An 18,571-nucleotide genomic window follows, 5' to 3' on the forward strand; every position below is an offset into this window, starting at 1 on the left:
CGCGCCCCGGCGCCGCCGAGCGCCCCCAGCGGCCGCGGGCTGCTATGGAACGGCTGCCGGGCTGCGCGGCGGCCTCACTCATTGGCTAAAACGCTGTAGGAACCGCCCACTCGCTGACCTTCCGGCCAATCAGCGTCCCTCCCTTCCCCTCGGCGGAGGCGGAAGAAGTGTTGATAAACAACATCGCCCCGCCCCTGCCCTCGCTGACCCTCCCGCTCCTCCCACTGGCGCGTGGCTGCATCGCGCCTTCTCATTGGCGGGCGGCCGCCTTCGCGCTGGGAAACAGCCAATGAGCGGCGGCGGCGGCTCGGGGCGGAGCCGGGCTGGCACCGCCCCCAGGCCGCGGGCTGTGGGCGGAAGCCGGAAGCGGGCGGAGGGGCGGCGGCGCCATGGGGGCCGTGCTGGGGGTCTGCTCGCTGGCCAGCTGGGTGAGTGCGGGGCTCCGCTCCCGCCGCAAACCTGCCCCTTCACACCCCGGGCCTCCCCTTCCATCCCGGGGAGCGCGGCCGGCCCGGAGCGGTGCCTTCGCTGGCGGCCCGGATCGGGCCAGGGGTGGGCACCACGCTGCGTCCCCGCGGGCGCAGTCCCGGAGCCGGGGCGGCTCCAGCCGGGCACCGCTCTGCTCCGAGCGGCTGGAGCCGCCCCTGTCCTTGCCGGGGGCCCGCCTGGCCGGAGCGGGTGGCTGGCGGATGGGGCCCGCCCTGGCGAGGCCCCAGGGGCAGCCCAGGCCGATAAACCCGGTTATCTCCGGGCTGTTCGCAAACACGCTGTCGGGAGCGCCGATTAGCGGTTTATCTGTGCGGTCCGGGACGGGAGTGTCTCTAAAGGGGGTTCGGGTTTTCCCCTCGGTGTCGCCTAACGCGTCGGTGTCAGCTTCGAGGGGAATGCCCTTACTATTCCTGTCTCTGCCCTTCAGATTCCCTGTCTGTGCAGCGGTGCCTCGTGTTTGCTGTGCCGATGTTGCCCCAACGGCAAGAATTCGACAGTGACACGTCTTATCTATGCCTTCCTCCTCCTCCTCAGTACTGCACTTGCCTGCATTATGCTGGCACCAGGCATGGAAGAGCAGCTGAAAAAGGTATGGAGGGGGAAAACCTCCTGTTTTCAATGCCATTACTTGTGCCAGTGACTATTGGTTTTCTTTACTTGGAATGGATTGTGTGTGACACACAAACACCCAAGTGTCCTTGCTCCTGAGTTAAGAGGCTGCGTGTACTGAATGGCTTCTGGCTGAAACAGCAAATTCAGTGAATGTTCCTTTTTTAGTGCATGCCTGGTCTCTGAAATCTGACCAGACCTGGAGATGGTCAGTTGTTATCAGAGGCCTGCTGCTGTGGAATCTTAATCTTCCTGGGTGAAAAGTGTTGACATGGGGAGAGACAAATGATAATAAGGTCTTTTGTTCTCTGATCTCTCAGAAGTTTGTTGACTAAAAGCCTTGGCTGTTACAGGACTTAAAAAATGTAATTGCAAATGCAGATGTAAATTTACAATTAAATGTGTCTTCATGCAGATACCTGGATTTTGTGACGAAGGGCTTCACACTCAGATCCCCCACTTGGAGGGGTTTGTCAGCTGTGATGTGTTTGTGGGGTACAGAGCTGTCTATCGTGTCAGCTTTGCCATGGCCGTGTTCTTCTTCCTGCTCTCCCTGCTCATGATAGAAGTGAAAACAAGTAACGACCCGAGAGCTTCCATACACAATGGGTATGTGTGAGCCAGCTGGCTGCCCTTCCAGCTGGTTTCCTCCTTCCAGCTTCTCTGCTGAACACAGTGGAAATTCCTTTATGCACACACAGACAGCTTCAGGTTTCTTTTGGACCCAGTACAGAGTAGTGCTTTGGTCTCCTTAAAAGCTTCTTTCTTATGTAAGATGTTCAGTGTCTGGGTTGAGGGTGCCACTCTGAGGTGGGGTAATCAAAAGGGCAGTGCTCTGTGTTTTCACAGAGATGTCAGATTGCAGCTAGTTTATATTTCCAACCTTGTGCTGCCTCTGGCACATATTGGGTCATTCTCAAGACCAGTCTGACTCAGCCAGGAGAAACTGGCTTCTGATTTCCAATTCCCTGATTTAACTGAGTTAGTTTTGGGCTAGATGACTGAATCATCATAGAGTCATTTAATTGGAAAGGGACCTTTGGAGAGCATAGGATCATAGAATTATAGAATGGTTTGAGTTGGAAGAGACCTTAAGACCATCCACCTCCAACCCCCTGCCGTGGGCAGGGACACCTTCCACTAGACCAGGTTGCTCAGAGCCCCATCCAGGCTTGGCCTTGAACACTTCCAGGGATGGGAAGTCCTCAACCTCCCTGGTCAACAGGATCATATGATCCAGAGCCCTGCTTGGAGCAGGACCAAGCTGCTTACAGATCATGTAGCACGTGACTGCTGTGTGTGAAGTGACTGTGTGTGGAGTAAGACCAATATTAATGACTTCTATCTTCTTTTAAAGGTTCTGGTTCTTCAAGGTAGCTGCCATTGTGGCTATCATGGTTGGAGCGTTTTATATCCCCGAAGGGCCTTTCACAAGAGGTACAGTTAATGTTCATCATGGAATTCTGACTTGTGTAAGCTCAAACCTTTTCACAGATTAACAGGCAATACTGAAAGTTCTTTGTAGAAGATGCAGTTTCTGTCCATCTTTGTTGGAGTACCTTGGTCCATCCAGTATTTTGGTGACCAGCTGAAGTTATGGCAATAAGAAATCCCTTTTCAACCAAATAGGTTTTGGTTGTTAATAATTTTCTACTTCATGGGACAGTCACTACTGAGCTTCGTCTTCTGACACTAGACTGGGGTAACCTGGGACACTGACAAATGTTAAATACTTCCTAGAGTCTCTGAAAAATCTGTGTGGGAAACCTCTACTGTCTGGCCACATCAGAGGAACTTGAAAGGGTTGTTGACCCTCAGAGAAATGTGGCATGATGGCACTTATGTACACAAAGATGCCACGTGTTAGATGTTGCCTTCATTCTGAATGTGTTGGGCTGATCATTCCCATGCTCAGCTTGACCAGCATTGGCTGCATCCCTGGTTAGCTGGGACTCCTTCCATGCTCCTGCCAGATTGAGGCCAAAGTGATTAACAGCACCTACATTTCTAATTACAGTTTCAGTTTTTTTTTCATTATTTGTCTGCAATATAATCAGGACCTTTTTTGTTTTTAAACTGAGGTAGCATGCATATGATGAAAGCTAACCTTTTTTTTCTTGCACCCTTTTCTAGCTTGGTTTTGGATTGGTGTTTCTGGAGCCTTCTGCTTCATTCTTATCCAGTTAGTTCTACTTGTGGATTTTGCTCACTCTTGGAATGAGAGCTGGGTTGAGAAAATGGAAGAGGGGAATTCCAAATGCTGGTATGCAGGTAAGAGTCTTAACCTGTAAAGGATCTTTTTGTACTGGCCAGTACCCTGCAGAATATCATTTACTGATCTGCAGACATACCTAGAATTAAACTGCACAGTGTCCCTGAGTCACTGCTGTAAACACCTGTAGTTAATAGCAGCAGTGTTTCCTTTTTCTTGTTCAATAAATTGCAAAATATTTTAGGCTTGTGAGTAGCACATCTGATGGTCCTAATAAATCGCCCTTGCCTGGTTTGCAGGGCATGTGCAGAGCTCAGAGCCTGGTTCTCTTCAAACCTGAGCTTTGCTCTGCCCCTCCCCTGCTGTGTCCCCAGGAGCTCAGTTGTGTCTGTGACAGTGACCACTCTGAGTGTGCCTTGGTGCCTGCTCCCCAGCTGGCCACTAATTACAAAGTGCTAATTGTTGTGGTTCTTAGCTCATAGCTAAGAATGCTGCAACAGCATTTTGTAGCTTCTTACAAACAACAGAGTGGAAACAAAAATGGGTGACCTCAAGCACAGGAATCCAGGGCAGGTAAATGTCCATGAGAAGTGTGCAAAAGCACACTCTCATTATGCCACTGTGGCCTGATAGCAGTTAAACTAATTAAACTGCTGCTGCAAGGCAAGTCCTGTTTCCCTGATGGCAGCACTGGCCTTTCTCTGAGCTATGCTGCTTAGTGAGCCCAAGCAGAAATTTAGCCATACCTGGCAAAAATGTCTGGTTTTGTGACCCAGACTGCCAGGTGAGGAAGAAAGACTGTCTTATTGCAGTGTTAGCTGGACATTAAGCCATTTTAGATGTACTATTAAAGCTATATGTGTAATGTAAAATTTTTTTCCTCCAGTTCTGCTGTCCTGTACAAGCTTGTTCTATGCCTTGTCCCTGGTTTTTGTTGTTCTCTTCTACGTTTTCTACACGAAGCCTGATGACTGCACTGAGAACAAATTCTTCATAAGCTTTAACATGATCCTGTGCATTGCTGTCTCCATTGTTTCTATCCTTCCAAAAGTTCAGGTATTTTCTCTTTTCTTCTGACATACAAAGCAGGGAATTGAGAAGGATGTAACAGCAGTTCAGTCAGACATAAGAACTTGGCTAACATAGCTATGCTAGTTAGGAGCTTAAAAAAAAATCTTGCTCTGAAACCATGGCACTACATAGTGACACATTTTCTGAAGAGAGGCTTTTTTGAACATGGTTTTGGACTTTGTTTCCATGTGGAGGACTGCTGGCATGGTTTTAGTGGTGAAGGCCCTGGCAGAACAGAGAAATCTGTTGGGAAGTAGCAAAATAGCTGGAGATTTATTTGCTTAATACTGTGGCTTTGAAATTAGGGGTAAACTTGTTTTAGAGGAAAGTTTGTTACTCGGTTCTGAACTGGTATTGCTCAAATCACATGCTAGAGTCACATCTACAAAATTGCTTGAAAAGGCTGAGATTAACTCAGTAACAGCCCTGTACTGAGTTAACAGCCCTGAGATTAACTCAGTAATTGAGTCTTGGGCACAAAAAAAAAAGGATTTGGTTTGTTTATTCTTTCTCTATTTGAGTTGCTTTTTGCATAAATTATATAACTCTAAGGAGTTTCTTCCAGTCTTTTGAACATAGAACAAAGCCCAGTGCATTTCTACAGCAATGATTTTCATGCTAGTAATAGTTTCATCTGTGGCAGTGGGGTAAAACTTGTCCTTTTGACCTTGGCTTGCTCTTCTGCTTTGGAACAGGAACATCAGCCTCGCTCTGGCCTCCTCCAGTCCTCTGTCATCACACTCTACACCATGTACCTCACTTGGGCAGCCATGTCCAATGAGCCTGGTAAGCAACTGCCTGTCTTGAGTCATATTTTGGTGTGAAAGCAGAAATTGATGGCTATTACAGATCACTCTGTGGGAATTGCTGATCTGTTCAAATCAAATCCAGTGAGGCTGAAAACCTGACTTGACTGAAAGCATCAAACAGCCTCCTTGCAGAACTAAACTGGGGAGTTGTAAGGGGCGGGGGGAAAGAAACAGTGTCAGGGAATTCTGATGTTATTTATTTATTATACCCTTGTTTAGCTCACAGGCAGGAAAAATATTGCAGGCAATTTCTGCCTCTGGAGAATTGTAGAGATCAGCAGTTAAAGAGAATGAAAAATTGCAAGCTTACCTGTCATCTTTTCTTAGCTAAATGCTGGCAAAGCTCATCCCTCTAATCTGCCTTGAAATCCCTTTCAGAAAGAAACTGTAACCCAAGTCTGCTGAACATCATCACCCAGTTAGCTGCACCCACAGCTGTTCCAGCCAATGCCACTGTCCCACCTGCCACTCCTGCGCCACCCAAGTCCCTGCAGTGGTGGGATGCCCAGAGTGTTGTTGGACTGATTATCTTTGTCCTTTGCCTCTTGTATTCCAGGTAGGATCTGCACTGCTATCCAGTGATAAAGAATTGGGGTCTGCCTCCTTTGCTTGAATCTGGGTCTAGTGTAAAATGTACCTGCATTTATTCACATTCAGCTGCTGTCTCAGGCCCGAGGCCAGTGTTGCTCATAAACCTGTGTTTCGCTTTGTGCATGAGGATAAGCCTTGTAAGCCCGATCCAGATAACAGAACAATGTGTTACAAGATGATTGGAGGGATGGAGCACCTCTCCTGTGAGGAAAGGCTGGGAGAACTGGGTTTGTTCTGCCTGGAGAAAGGAAGGCTTTGGGGTGACCTAATTGTGGCTTTCCAGTGTCTGAAGGGAGCCTACAAGGAACATAGAGACTTTTACAAGGACATGGATTAAAACTGCAACAGTAAGTTTAGATTAGATATTAGGAAAAAAATCTTTACTGTGAGGGTTAAGAGGCACTGGAATGGTTGTCTAGAGAAGTTATGGATGCTCCATTCCTGGAAGTGTTCAAGGCCAGGCTGGATGGAGCTCTGAGCAACTTGGTCTAGGTGTAATGTGTCCCTGCCCACAGCAGGTAGATTGGAACGAGATAATCTTTAGTGTTCCTTCCAAACCACACCTTTTTATGATCTGGGACTAGGAATGCTGTTTAATTAAGTTAACAAAAGCTTGGATGAAAAGGAGGAATTTCCTTATGCTTCCACATGGATTTCAAAAAATATTATTTGCTAGTCCCAGGCATTCATTGTGGTCCATTGCTTCCTTGATTGGCAAACACAACTGACTGTAAAAAGGAGTTGTTAACCAGGTCTCTCTTTGGGTTACACTGCAGCATCCGCTCTTCAAGTAACAGCCAGGTGAACAAGCTGACCCTGTCTGGCAGTGACACTGCCATCCTGGAGGAGACCGTGGGGACAGGCAGCGGGGCAGCCGAGGAGGGAGAGGTGCGCCGTGTCACGGACAATGAGAAGGACGGGGTTCAGTACAGCTACACCTTCTTCCACTTCATGCTCTTCCTTGCCTCTCTTTACATCATGATGACACTCACCAACTGGTACAGGTAAGAGCCAGAGGGGAGGTGATGGTTCTATGTGCCAGTGTTTCCATGGGGATAGGAGACTCCTACTCCTACCAAGCTGGTGAAGGTGCTGTCCCTGTGCCAGTTGCAGTAGAGCTGTGCCTTCTCAATGTAGCGTTACTGAATTAAGATGTGAGAAGGCAGCACAGCACAATCAGCAGCTGTGGTTCCAGGGCACTACTCTAGAGCTGCAAGGGCAAATTGTGGCTGCAGTTCTTCAGCTGGAGGAGTAGCAGGAAGGATAGACATGGAATTGGCTTCAGGTGGCCTCCTGCAAAGTTTGTTAGAAGCCAGCCTGCTCTTCATCCTGGCAAAGATGTGCAGGGACAGCCGTATGTGCTGCTTATCAGAGATGTGATTTCCTACATCTGTTGGAAACACTTGGACATACCCTCTGCTGCTGCAGCTCAGAACCACTGCTTCCAGGACATTGTAGGAATTAGCAAATACTTCCTTGAACAGCAGCACATCAGCATGGTCAAGCAGGCTTGAAAACTGGGTTCCAAGAACAGCCTGTGATGGAGCCACAGGAAACTGCTGGCTTAATTGTCTCACTATGTTCTCACAAAGAGTCTTGCATTGGAGTGCCCCAAAGGATTGCCCTCACTTCAGATTCACATGAGAGGTACCAAGGAACAGGGGGAGGTGCTTTCTGTGTTTACTAATGAACTTCTTTACTTTTTAGCCCTGATGCAGATTTCAAAACCATGACGAGCAAGTGGCCAGCCGTGTGGGTGAAGATAACCTCCAGCTGGGTTTGTCTGCTTCTTTATCTTTGGACCTTAGTGGCTCCTCTTGTCCTTACTAATAGAGACTTCAGTTAAGTTCCTGCACCTGTCTGAGCTTACAAAAGTGGGGAACTCTTTGCTGACAGCCAAAATGTTCATTTATTGCTTTAGTTACTGTTTGTTATGTTGGTATTAAAATGCAGTTGGATAGACAGTTATATATTGCATAATGCTTGATGCAGCATCGAAATTATCAGTTATCTTTCTATTTTAACCTTTTCCAGGGTTATCTTATTACTGCATTTTTAAAATTCACTACAGATATGTTGTCAAAGCACAAAAGAAATTATCTATTCTGTCCAAAGGCCACAACCTTCTACTGAATAGAAGTTAACATTTAGTTAAATATGAAGTAATATATTTTAAAGGACAATTATACTCAGCATAATGCACTACTATGCTCATGCTTCAGTTTCTGGAAGTGTAAGCCATGCTGCTTGATTTCTACATTCCACTGCTAAAGTTTATTTACAGTAAAAGTTTATTTAAATTACTTAACTTTGTGTTGTGGCAAAAAGCACCCTTTTTCCTCACCAAAAGAACAACTCTGAAGTTGAAAAACTGGTTAACTCTTAATTCTTTTTAAGACAAACTTGCCCTTTTTAAGAGGCAATTTCTATGGTAACTTTTTTCGGATGTTTGCCAAATAGAGTGGTAAGTGTATGAGCAACTTAATCAACTTCATGATTATGTTGGAAAATAGAGCTTATTGATTGACTTCAGTTGTCCAATATGCTTAATAAAAGTAACAAAAATGGAATTATTATTATTATTGGCTCTAAGGCATTTGCACTGTAAACTCATTTGAATAAAGCAAACTAACTACTGAAAGTGGCCCAGCTCTGTTGAAGTGTTAAGAAGCAGCAGTTCCTTCTGCAGTGGAAAATACCACATGCAGTGCTCAGAGCTGCAGTGTCCAGGTGGATGTGACTGGGGGTTTTCTCTATGCAGTAAATACTAAGTGACATACTTCTTTTGAAACAAACAGTAGTTTCCTTGTGAGTCTGTGAGTGTCAAATCCTGTTCCTTGAAGTTGCTCAATTCAAGTAAATTTTTGTTTCCAGCAGAAAGCAATACCTTTTGCTAATGCAGTGCTGTGGTGATTATGTGTAGTAGCAGCTGTATGTAAATGTGGAATTTGTGTGTTATTGACATTTACAGTAAAAGATACCAACATGACACAAGACAAATGTATTGAAAATATCAAATGAGCAGCTGTTACAATGTGTTTAATCACCCAGTCATGCATCATAAACTTACACATTTTTGACAACTTTGTTTTATAAAATGCAATATAAAAATAAATTTTATCAAAATAAGATGTACACTTAACCACCCAACACCTCTAGGCTCACATATAACAGAAAGCAAAATTAATATTTGAATAACAATATGATTAACTCAAGCCAAAATGAGATTTAACAAAAATGATACTTCAGCCAGTTCCTGAAAATACCTCAGGGCTCGTAACACCCATTTACAAGAGTATAAATTCAAGTACTTTTATGTACAGTTTGCAGCTACCTTTTGTGCCACCTAAAGCCAATGCAGTTCAAGTATCCTTCCTTACTGGATTTCCGTGTTGGATTTGGCAGGGATGGCATATGCACTGGAAAAGGCATATATAACCATGGAAAACAAAGTTATTTCAAGTGGAAAGAAGGAAAAAAGTGGTTGTGCTGTAAAATCCAAAAAAACCAAACAACCCCCAAGCAAAAAAACTACTCCCTCCTGTAATAAGGAGATGCTATATGTGACACAAATGTTTATTTTCCAAATTTCCCAGAAATTCTGGGAACAAACTGATGTCTTTGCTACTGAGTGCTAAAGCTCAAAGAACATTCTCAGCTCTGTATCCAGGCACACACATAAGCCAGAGCTGTGCTTTCTGTAAGACATGCCAAGCACTGGTCAGACACACTTCAGGGTTAGAGACACAGCTCAGTGAAGCTGCAATTCCTGCCTCAGTTCTAAAGCCAAGGAACAGCAAATTAGAAATAAAAGATGCCTGATAAAGCCTGGCTTAATTCAGCATCCTGACATCCACTGCCCAGAAGCCAGCTTTAAGAAAAAGAAGTTCTGGAGGCACAAGACTGGGACTTTTCAGCACTGGCAGCTGTGGTGGTTTAAACTCAGCCAGCACTGACTCCTGTGAAGAAAATCCTACCCCAGCCAAACCCAGCACAACCCTATAACCTCATTTATTATGTTTAAATCATATTCTTTATTCTTAGTGAGCAGAGGAAAGAAAGGGGCGAGGTGGATCTAGTCTGCCTACTATTTAAGGTGTGCAAGAAAATATAAAAGCCTGAAAAAGTGTGAGTTTTGTAGAGGTTCCTCAGCCTTCTGCTGAACACCACCAGATTTATTTCTTTTTGAAGGACACTAAACAGAATTTTGAATATCCAACTTTCCTCTCTAGTAGTTACATAAGGGGATGAAAGTAGCTGTTCCTACAGTCACTATACCCCCACTTCTAACCCTGCAACACAATTAAGGAAAGACTACCAGTGATGCCTTCATCTCTAGGTAAAATGGTCCATTTTGGTTTTTTCAGTTGTACATCGTGACTGGAATTAAGAGGCACTGAAACAACAGAGGCACCACTCTGTTCTAGCAGTTCAGCAGTGTGGGCAACCACTGATCTGTCCAAGTCCTGGTGCTGTGTGCTACTGGCTTCTAGGTGGAAAAAAACTGAATTAATTTCTGCAAAACAGAGAGCATATTCTGGTCACAAAGGAGGAGCTGCCTAGCAGTACTCTTTTACCTTACTTTAAGTAGATGAAAAGGGTAGTTGGTTTTTTCCCCTGCACTAAAGGTAATAGTTATCAAAGAGGAGTTACAATTGACTTCTAAAGGTAAGAAAAATGAGATGCTTTCACTGAGGAAAAATAATATCTTCCCACCTTTAACCTAAAACTGTTCATGTGATGAGTTTTCTGCTCCTACAGATTCTGAAATGCCACCCAGAAAAGAAAAAAAGCTTCATGGTTTTACCCCTCTTCAGAACAGAGTCTCTTTTTATGTCAGGATGACAGGTATGGCATTTGCCACCCCTGAGTTCCAGGATGAGGTCTTCTGCCAGGTCAGGAAGTCATTACAGTCCTAGAGGAGTCTCCTTTTGGCAGTGCAGTCATGCTGCAAGGGGACTAAGAGGAAGAAAGACATTCAAAACAGAGTTTGGCACTTTGAAAACTGAATGTCTGAGATCCTCAAGATAATTTAGTTTTGTATTTACAGAAATGTAACTGGTGCCTGTAATCACATTTGGCACTAAATCAAGATTTCATCCAGAGAAAGTGCTCTAGTGATAAGTTCCCAATTAGAAGGGATGTTCTTTTCCACCAAACAGTGAATTATTTCACCTTGAAGTAACAGACTGTGCTTTCCTCGTCCTCGTGAGGTTTCCCATCTCCACACCATTATAGTGCAGAAAAATGTGTGCAAAGAGTGTGCTGAGAGTTAAGTCAAGACCATTAAATAAAATGAACTTGGGGAGTGGGAACAGCTTATTCAGACACAGGTATCTTACCCTGGTTTGACATCAATGTTAGTTCTGTCTCTAGACAAAGACCTAGAAGCACAGGCATACAAGTTATGGGTAAACATCACAGAGATGATTCAAGTCTAACTTCATACAGGAACATGAAAACCAAAGACAAAAGAGGTCAACAAAGTCAAAAACCAGGTTGTAACATTTCACAGAAGAGCTGACAAGCACAGTGAACAAAATGCTACAATATCAGGAAATTTAAGAATGTGCTTTTAAAAAGCTTGTCTGCATTTGGTTTCACAGACTTAAAACTCAAATTCAGCCCAAAGTAACAAGCTAAAGCAGCACCTTGCTGTCGTACATGAAATATTGCCTTCTATACATCACATGCCAACTGCTACAAAACCTCCTCACACATCCTGGGTATGAGGTACTTACCCAATTCTTTATCTCAACCAGAAAAGAACTGTCAATGTGGGAAAGTGGCTGACACAGCTTTCTTTTATTTGGTCCTGAACCTCATTATTTGAGGCTGTTGTCCAATCAAAAGCCTCAGTAAATGATCTGAAAAACTTGCTTTTTTCTGAAAATGAAGATTGCATCTGCTGTATAAACCTTGGTATAGACGTTATGGTAGTTAATCCATCGGTCACAGTTCCTCCAACTGTGAAGAAGTAGTTTAAGAGATGATCTCCATACAGGTATTGATGAGTAAATTTTTTTTCTGTATTAATTTGAAAGAAATGTTTCAGAAACACCAACTCACAATGTGAACCACGTGACAGAGGACAGGCCAAATTAGACTTCTATGGTTTTAAGCAATCTTCACTATAGAATTATATTTTGCAGGTTTCAAAAGCCATCTTCTTTTTTTCACCAGTCTTTCATTACTGGTGTTTGCAAAAGGGGAAGGGACCAGATAATCACAAAGCTTGTAAGTCATCCTCACTTTTCACCTGTGTGGGGTGGGGACAAGAAATTGTCAAGCTTACCTATCTGCAATATTTTTTTTCCTTTATCATTAGAAAGAATAGGCCAGTTTGCACTATTCACACAGAGGTTGATGAGCCTCAAGTCTTCTACCTAACTTTGCTTTTTGCTTTTACTCTCCCGGAACTCTGCCTTGCCCCCGTTGTGCCCTCTCCAGCTTCCTTTGGTTCTACAGTGTAAAGTGCCTCAGCAGTCTGTCCCTAAACTGCAGGTTTAGGAGTAAGGCAGAGTTCACAACATCACCTAGCAGAGCAGATCTTAACTGTGCTGGAAATCTTCCCTGCAGTGCTTTGTTAGTAACAGTAATAGAGCTGAGGTTTCATCCCTCGCAGGGAATCGTCACACTGCTTTTCATCAGCATCCCCACTCACTAGCAGGTCGTGGGGAGAGCTGTCACAGGGGAGCACCAGCTCTGAGAAATCATGCAGGAAATCCTCTTCAGAGGCCAGCAGCAGCTCGTTCCAGGCAGAGATGTCCAGCTTGCCTGCAGTGCCACCGTACTCTTCAGGAAGGATCACTGGAGGAATGTTTTGGTGAAGGGAATTCAGATCACAGCCATGAAGAAAAAACTGAAGGAGAAAGCAAAAAGAGCTTTAAAATTACTGCACATCAAACACTTTGCAGCAAACTGCTGGAACAGTCAGCTAACAAGCTTATTTTGAGCTAAAGAACAGCTTTAAGAACTGATGTGTTCATGGGCAAGTGGCAGCACAGAACAGTGAGCAGGTGCAGTCAGACACACCCGTGAGAGAAGTCTTGAGACAAAATCCACACCTTGTCCAGACTAAATCCCAGCAAGAGAGACTTGACAAGTGCCTGGGCTGAGGTTCCAGATTCAGTTCACCCCCAAGTTTGCTCATGGGATTTAAAGTACTTATCCTTGTGGACAATAAAAAAAAATCATCCTTAGCAACCACAGTCCTGTGGAGAGGACACTTGTGCCACATAAGACCCTTGCTTAAGGGAAAAGAGCAAGGAAGGGGCAACACAGTTCTCTTGTGACACCGCCTCATGAACTAAGTGCTACTGGCCCAAATAATCCAACCACAGGGATAATGTCCTGGATACAGAGCATATGTACTAAAGTTCCATATTAATATTTTGCCAGTATTGAGTTCCTCGAAGTTTCTGTCTCACAGAGAATTTTCCCAACAAGCATATTTTTAAAAATTAAAGCAAAAAGTAAAATGGCACCAACATTTTTCCAACTGTCAAGTATTATAATTTTTCTTTTTTTTTATTTAAGTGTAGCCAAGCAAGGAACTTACAAATATTAATGTTAAAATCACATAGATCCTTACCCTGTTTGCAATCTTTTCCTTCAGAAAAGGCTTGATGATTGCAAAAATGCCTTTGAATATACGAGGCTCATTTATTATGTTAACAGCCTTTATTCGAATGGGGAATCCATCCTGAAGGGTAAAGAAGATTTTTATAATGCAGTTTAAAAAACATTTGCCATCTTTCTCTTTTTAAAATTTTCTGAGACTGACTGCCAGCACAACCCACTGGTTCCCCAACTTTAATTTGATATACCAACATAAACCAATACAACAGAAATTCAACTTGTTACAGAGAGCAGTCCTAGGATGACATCTGTGAGCATAAAAACAAAATCAAGGGACAAGAAAACCATCAAAAAATACACTGTTGACAGTAAATCCTCATTTCTATTGTTGATATTTATCTCCCTTGACAAAAACACTTAGGTAACCCCTGTCCTTTGGATATTCCCAGCCTTGATAAGGATGCAGTCACAAAGTGATGTCTGCAGCCTCTGAGGAGTGCACCACACTCAGTGCCAGAGCAGGCTGCTTCTAAGTGTGTCCAACAAGATTTGGTGCCCAAGACACTCTAAAATGTGTTTTTATGTGAAGAAGTAATCTAATATCACTAGGAAACACTGTTTCCCACACAGGCCAGTTTAAAACAACAGCTTATTATGGGATTTTTGCTGCAGAACTTTATTTGCAGAAATATTTTTCATAGGCAGAAGCTCATGATCAGCACTTAAGGACCCAGTGAGGTTTCTTTCCCCTATAACGAGCCTACATATACAAATAAGTCAGTGCTTGGAGTGAAAAGCAGATAAGAGGCACTGCTGGAATATTTTTCTCCATAGGAACGTCAGTGAATTAGCTCATCTTTACAGGAGCTGCAGCTCAGCAAGGTTGATGCAACACATTTCTATCCCACCACACCTTTATGTCCTTCCCCAAGTCCAGCTATTGTTTTGTGAATATCTTCCAGTAGGAACAGTAGGATGCCCATGACTTTATTTGTACAAATTAAATATGGGCTTCCAGTTAAATGACACATCTAGATCATAATGTAAATGAGTGAGTTCTTATAAAGGCCTTCCTTAACTCACCAATCTCATCTCCTACACTCTCCTGATTCCCCCCATGGATACAATAAAGGATGTAACCAGCTCAGGCCAGAACAAAATGATGGAATGAACGCATTCAAGAGAAGTTTTCTCATCTCACTCCTCTAGACTGTATCAACATCAAATGAAATTATCAGACTTTCCTGCCACTTTGGCCAGGCTACTCCTGAGTCCCTTCTCCTTCCCATTTTGCCCAGCTTCACTTTGTTTATACCTTTGCTCTAACTTGCTCTCCAACACTTTCCTTCCACACATCCAGGCAGAGCTATTTTCATTACTGTCTCTTTTGCTGCCCCCGTGCTAAAGAAGCCTCTGCCTTCAGGGCATGGATGGAAATCTTCCTCAAATCACACCCATTCAAAAGTCCTCTTAAAATTTTTGCAGCACTTTTTGCTGCACTTGCCCCATGATTGGCTCCATCTTGGCTGACAGGAACCATTTAAATATCAGGCCATTTCCTCACTGTCTCATCCCTAACTGTAATTCTCTGCTCTCTTTCTTCCTTACCACTACCTAGCTAAACTGCTTTCGTCTGTTCCAACTCAAAGTCTGCATTTGTAATGCAAATTTAGTTTTAGGTATGCAAAAGTCAAAAAAAGGGACAAGTGAGGTAAGTTGGCTGCAAGGGTGTGAGAAACTGGCTGGGCAGAGACTTATTTAACTCTGCTAGTGAAAGCCAAAATGATGACATTTGTGGTGACATAGTTAAGAACTCTACACACAGAAGCAGTCATTTACAATGCACAAACTTATTTTCCCACCAGTTCAGGTCTTACCTGAAGAATTCCAATCACTTTTTTGGCTACAAAAGGACCAAAATGAGACGCCTTAGATAAGCTGACTCCTTTGTAGTCTGCCAGGATTACAATTCCATTCACCTGGGTCTCTTCGGACTGAATGAGTTTTTCTAAGGTTAAGTATATGGCACGAATGTTCTCAGTAATCGGATAATTACTGGGTGTCCATCTGTCTGAGGTTACAAGACAGGGATGGTAAGTCGGAAAGTGAAGATAAGCTAACAATACACATTCCAAAAAACTGATTTTCTGTTTTCCTGGACTCAAAAGTTAGTCTGTATAGCCACAGTTCTAGTTCAGAGCAGCCTTTCTTAAGCAAGAGGTAAATGGCAACTCATGTTTACTTCAGGGAGCAAAGGCAATGGTTTTAAGAACCCCGTTCTCCACCCAGCACAGCTCATTAATAGCAATTTCAGCTCAGAAAGAAGGCAGGTAAATGGAAGAGAGGAGAATGAATGAAGAGAAATTTATAGCAAGCCTGGCAGCACCAAAAGCACATGAAAGACTCTGATTATTTACACAGGAGTCAGAGCTATAGGCTTCTCTCTCTGCTTATTGTAAAAACAAATGATGAGCTTCTAAGGGTAGGCCAGCAGCCCTGTTTCAATCTGAGTGACTCCATAATAATTTTCCTTGAATTGCCTAATATTTCATCGACCCACCTCACTGCATTTTCATTCTGGCATGACTGCAGTTATTGCTGACAGAGGAAAAGGAACTGGAATAATGCTGGCCAAGGACCAGCACCTCCCTTCCCCAGTCAGCTTTTCAAATTTGAGAGAGCCCACATACTCTGTGCAAGTCACCACTGTTCACAGCAGAGCAGGGAATAGGCTTTTGGCCCACACACACCTCGAGGATGGGGAACAGAGACACTCAACTGAGTACCTGGGCGGATGCAGACGACGTGACGGCCCTGCGGGTCCCGGTGAGGCAGCACAGTGACAAAGCCTGACTCCAGGACAGGCTTTATTGCAGATGGCTTCAGGTTACTGAACACCTCTGGCCAGGTCCTCCTGCAGGTGTGGTAGTTCACCAGGAGCTGAAGAGCTCGATCGTAATCAAACTTCCTGGCTCGGAGGAACCTCAGCAAAAAAGCATCGTCCAGGCACGTCCCCAGGGAGGGATAGTCCTTGCACACCATATCCCGGAGCGCCTGCACGTCACGGAGCCTCCATTCAGGCTTCTCCTGGAGCTCCTCCCGGGCTTTGGTAACAAGATCAGGAGACAGGGTACAAACATACTTTGGCCGGTCTGGCAGGAGCTCGTTGTCTGATGGAGACCCTGCTGACGGACTTGTCCTGGTGCAGTCGCTCTCTCCTGACATAATGCAGCAGGAATCTGTCGAAAAACAAGAGCTGCACGTGACAAACAAACCCACAGACTTACAACCACAGTGACTGTTTACATATTTATTATCTTCTGAATCCCTCTGTTTCCTAACTGAAGACGCTGCCTTTCCAAGAAGCAGCGCTACAGTCAAGGCACACTGTTCATTTTAATTCTCCTACCAGGATTAGAAAGTGCAAGTTACTCTAATCTCTTTATCCTACCTAGCAGGTAGGATGCTACCTTGGATGAAACCTAACCAATTAAAGTTAAAACACAGAATTACACAGCTTCACCGCAAAACACAGAATTTAATTTGCTTTAACCTTTATTTTCTATTTACAGTTGAAAACTAAAGCAAAGCAAACATCCCAGTTTGTCAAGATTCTCACATTTGGTCGAATTACACCCTCTTCTGAGAAGCTCCCCCATCTAAACCCAGACAGCCAGGTGTTTTCCTTAACTTCTCTGGCAAACACATGCACTTACCAACACCTCTGCCCAGGGGAATGTTTTGAGCAATTCAGCACTCGGGAATATACAAAATGGCTGCAGTGCACAGACTGGATGAGCAGGTAAGAAAATTGCAGACTCTTATGCCAGCACTGCGTGGGAATTGAGGCTAGCTTAATCTAGTTTTAACTTTTCCGTGTGATGTCAATATGTCTGACCTGGGAGCTGAAATTCCAAATCCAATCACAAGTGGACAGAGATGAGTAAAAATTACAAAATAATTCCTGTAGCTGGACCTGGGGCTGGCAGGGAAACATGGCTTTATTTTGCTGAGCTGTTCGCACTCACAGCACATCACACCGCTCCTGGCTATCACACGGACCCGCCTGCCACAGGGACATTGTCACGCACACCCCCTTCCTCCTGCACTGACACAGCCCTCAATGCCTCGCTCCCACCTCACCTTCCCCCGCTGCTCGGGACAGCCCCCGGGACGCGTTTCACCGGGGTCCAGCCGGGGCTGGGCAGCACCCAAACCCGAGCGCGGAGCGCCCGCCCCGGCACAGGGGCGAGGAGGCTGCCGGGGACCGCCAGACCCCGCGCAGCCCCGGGCCCGCAGCCCGTCCGTACCGGAGCGCCCGGGCCCACAACCCGCCCGTACCGGAGCGCCCGGGCCCGCAGCCCGCCCGTACCGGAGCTCCCGGGCCCGCAGCCCGCCCGTACCGGAGCTCCCGGGCCCGCAGCCCGCCCGTACCGGAGCGCCCGGCCCGGCAGCCCCCGGGCCCACAGCCCGTCCGTACCGGAGCTCCCGGGCCCACAACCCGTCCGTACCGGAGCTCCCGGGCCCACAACCCGTCCGTACCGGAGCGCCCGGCCCGGCAGCCCCCGGGCCCACAGCCCGTCCGTACCGGAGCTCCCGGCCCCGCAGCCCACCGGTACCGGCGCTCCCCGGGCCCGCACCCACCCGTACCGGAGCTCCCGGGCCCACAATCCGTCTGTACCGGAGCGCCCGGCCCCACAACCCGCCCGTACCGAAGCTCCCGGCCCCGCAGCCCACCGGTACCGGCGCTCCCGGGCCCACACCCGCCCGTACCGGAGCTCCCGCGGAGCAGCCCCGTCCCGGCCCCGCCGCCCCGGAACGGCCCCGGCCGCTCGGAAGTGACGCGGCCGCCGCGCCTGCGCCATGGCCCGGGGCGGGGCCCGCGGCCGCGGCGGGGCCGGTTCGGGTCGGCCCGGGGCAGAGCCGGGGCTGCCTCCGACTTTGGCATCTGCTCCGTGCAGCGAGAGGGAGGCCCGGGGACGCTCCCCGAAGGGACACCGGTCCTTCAGTTCCACCTCATCCTCTGTGACAACGGCAGGCCACGAAGGCAGAATTTTATATATATACACACACGTGTATATATATATATATATACACACATATATATACACATATCTACACTCAAATATATGTAAATAATACGTATATTTTATGAAACACATTTTATAGATTTTATAGATACATTACACTTGCAAAAATACATTTTGTA

General features: G+C 45.7%; 2 protein-coding genes across 8 annotated transcripts; one reads left to right on the forward strand and one right to left on the reverse strand.

The window, feature by feature from the left end:
* The first annotated feature begins 342 nt into the window (after positions 1–342).
* On the forward strand, positions 343–8,422 carry SERINC3 (serine incorporator 3). Its single transcript, XM_053992748.1, has 10 exons — positions 343–428; positions 917–1,078; positions 1,514–1,707; positions 2,456–2,535; positions 3,232–3,369; positions 4,197–4,366; positions 5,077–5,167; positions 5,569–5,746; positions 6,558–6,785; positions 7,489–8,422. Exons 1-10 carry the CDS (start codon positions 390–392, stop codon positions 7,625–7,627), a joined length of 1,419 nt encoding a protein of 472 aa, XP_053848723.1. The 5' UTR covers positions 343–389; the 3' UTR covers positions 7,628–8,422.
* A 345-nt stretch (positions 8,423–8,767) lies between these two features.
* On the reverse strand, positions 8,768–18,188 carry TTPAL (alpha tocopherol transfer protein like). 7 transcript variants are annotated; one of them, XM_053992750.1, is made up of 5 exons: positions 18,136–18,188; positions 16,149–16,601; positions 15,240–15,433; positions 13,376–13,486; positions 8,768–12,643 (listed from the first exon to the last, which is right to left on the reverse strand). In XM_053992750.1, exons 2-5 carry the CDS (start codon positions 16,585–16,587, stop codon positions 12,368–12,370), a joined length of 1,020 nt encoding a protein of 339 aa, XP_053848725.1. In that variant the 5' UTR covers positions 16,588–16,601; positions 18,136–18,188; the 3' UTR covers positions 8,768–12,367. The 7 variants fall into 7 exon arrangements, with proteins under 7 accessions (XP_053848725.1, XP_053848729.1, XP_053848727.1 ...); XM_053992754.1 differs by lacking the exon at positions 18,136–18,188 and adding an exon at positions 18,106–18,111; XM_053992752.1 differs by lacking the exon at positions 18,136–18,188 and adding an exon at positions 18,013–18,042.
* Between the last annotated feature and the right edge of the window lie 383 nt (positions 18,189–18,571).

Source organism: Vidua macroura, chromosome 17 (genome assembly GCF_024509145.1).
Source record: "Vidua macroura isolate BioBank_ID:100142 chromosome 17, ASM2450914v1, whole genome shotgun sequence".
In the NCBI taxonomy this organism is placed as follows: domain Eukaryota; kingdom Metazoa; phylum Chordata; class Aves; order Passeriformes; family Viduidae; genus Vidua; species Vidua macroura.

Coding starts and splice junctions, on each gene's coding strand:
- TTPAL (XM_053992750.1), bottom strand. CDS start 16,587: ATGTCAGGAGAGAGCGACTGCACCAGGACAAGTCCGTCAGCAGGGTCT. Junction 15,434..16,148: donor CGTCGTCTGCATCCGCCCAG/GTACTCAGTTGA, acceptor TTGTAACCTCAG/ACAGATGGACACCCAGTAAT. Junction 12,644..13,375: donor AGGAAAAGATTGCAAACAGG/GTAAGGATCTAT, acceptor TTTCTCCTTCAG/TTTTTTCTTCATGGCTGTGA.
- SERINC3 (XM_053992748.1), top strand. CDS start 390: ATGGGGGCCGTGCTGGGGGTCTGCTCGCTGGCCAGCTGG. Junction 2,536..3,231: donor CGAAGGGCCTTTCACAAGAG/GTACAGTTAATG, acceptor ACCCTTTTCTAG/CTTGGTTTTGGATTGGTGTT. Junction 5,168..5,568: donor AGCCATGTCCAATGAGCCTG/GTAAGCAACTGC, acceptor AATCCCTTTCAG/AAAGAAACTGTAACCCAAGT.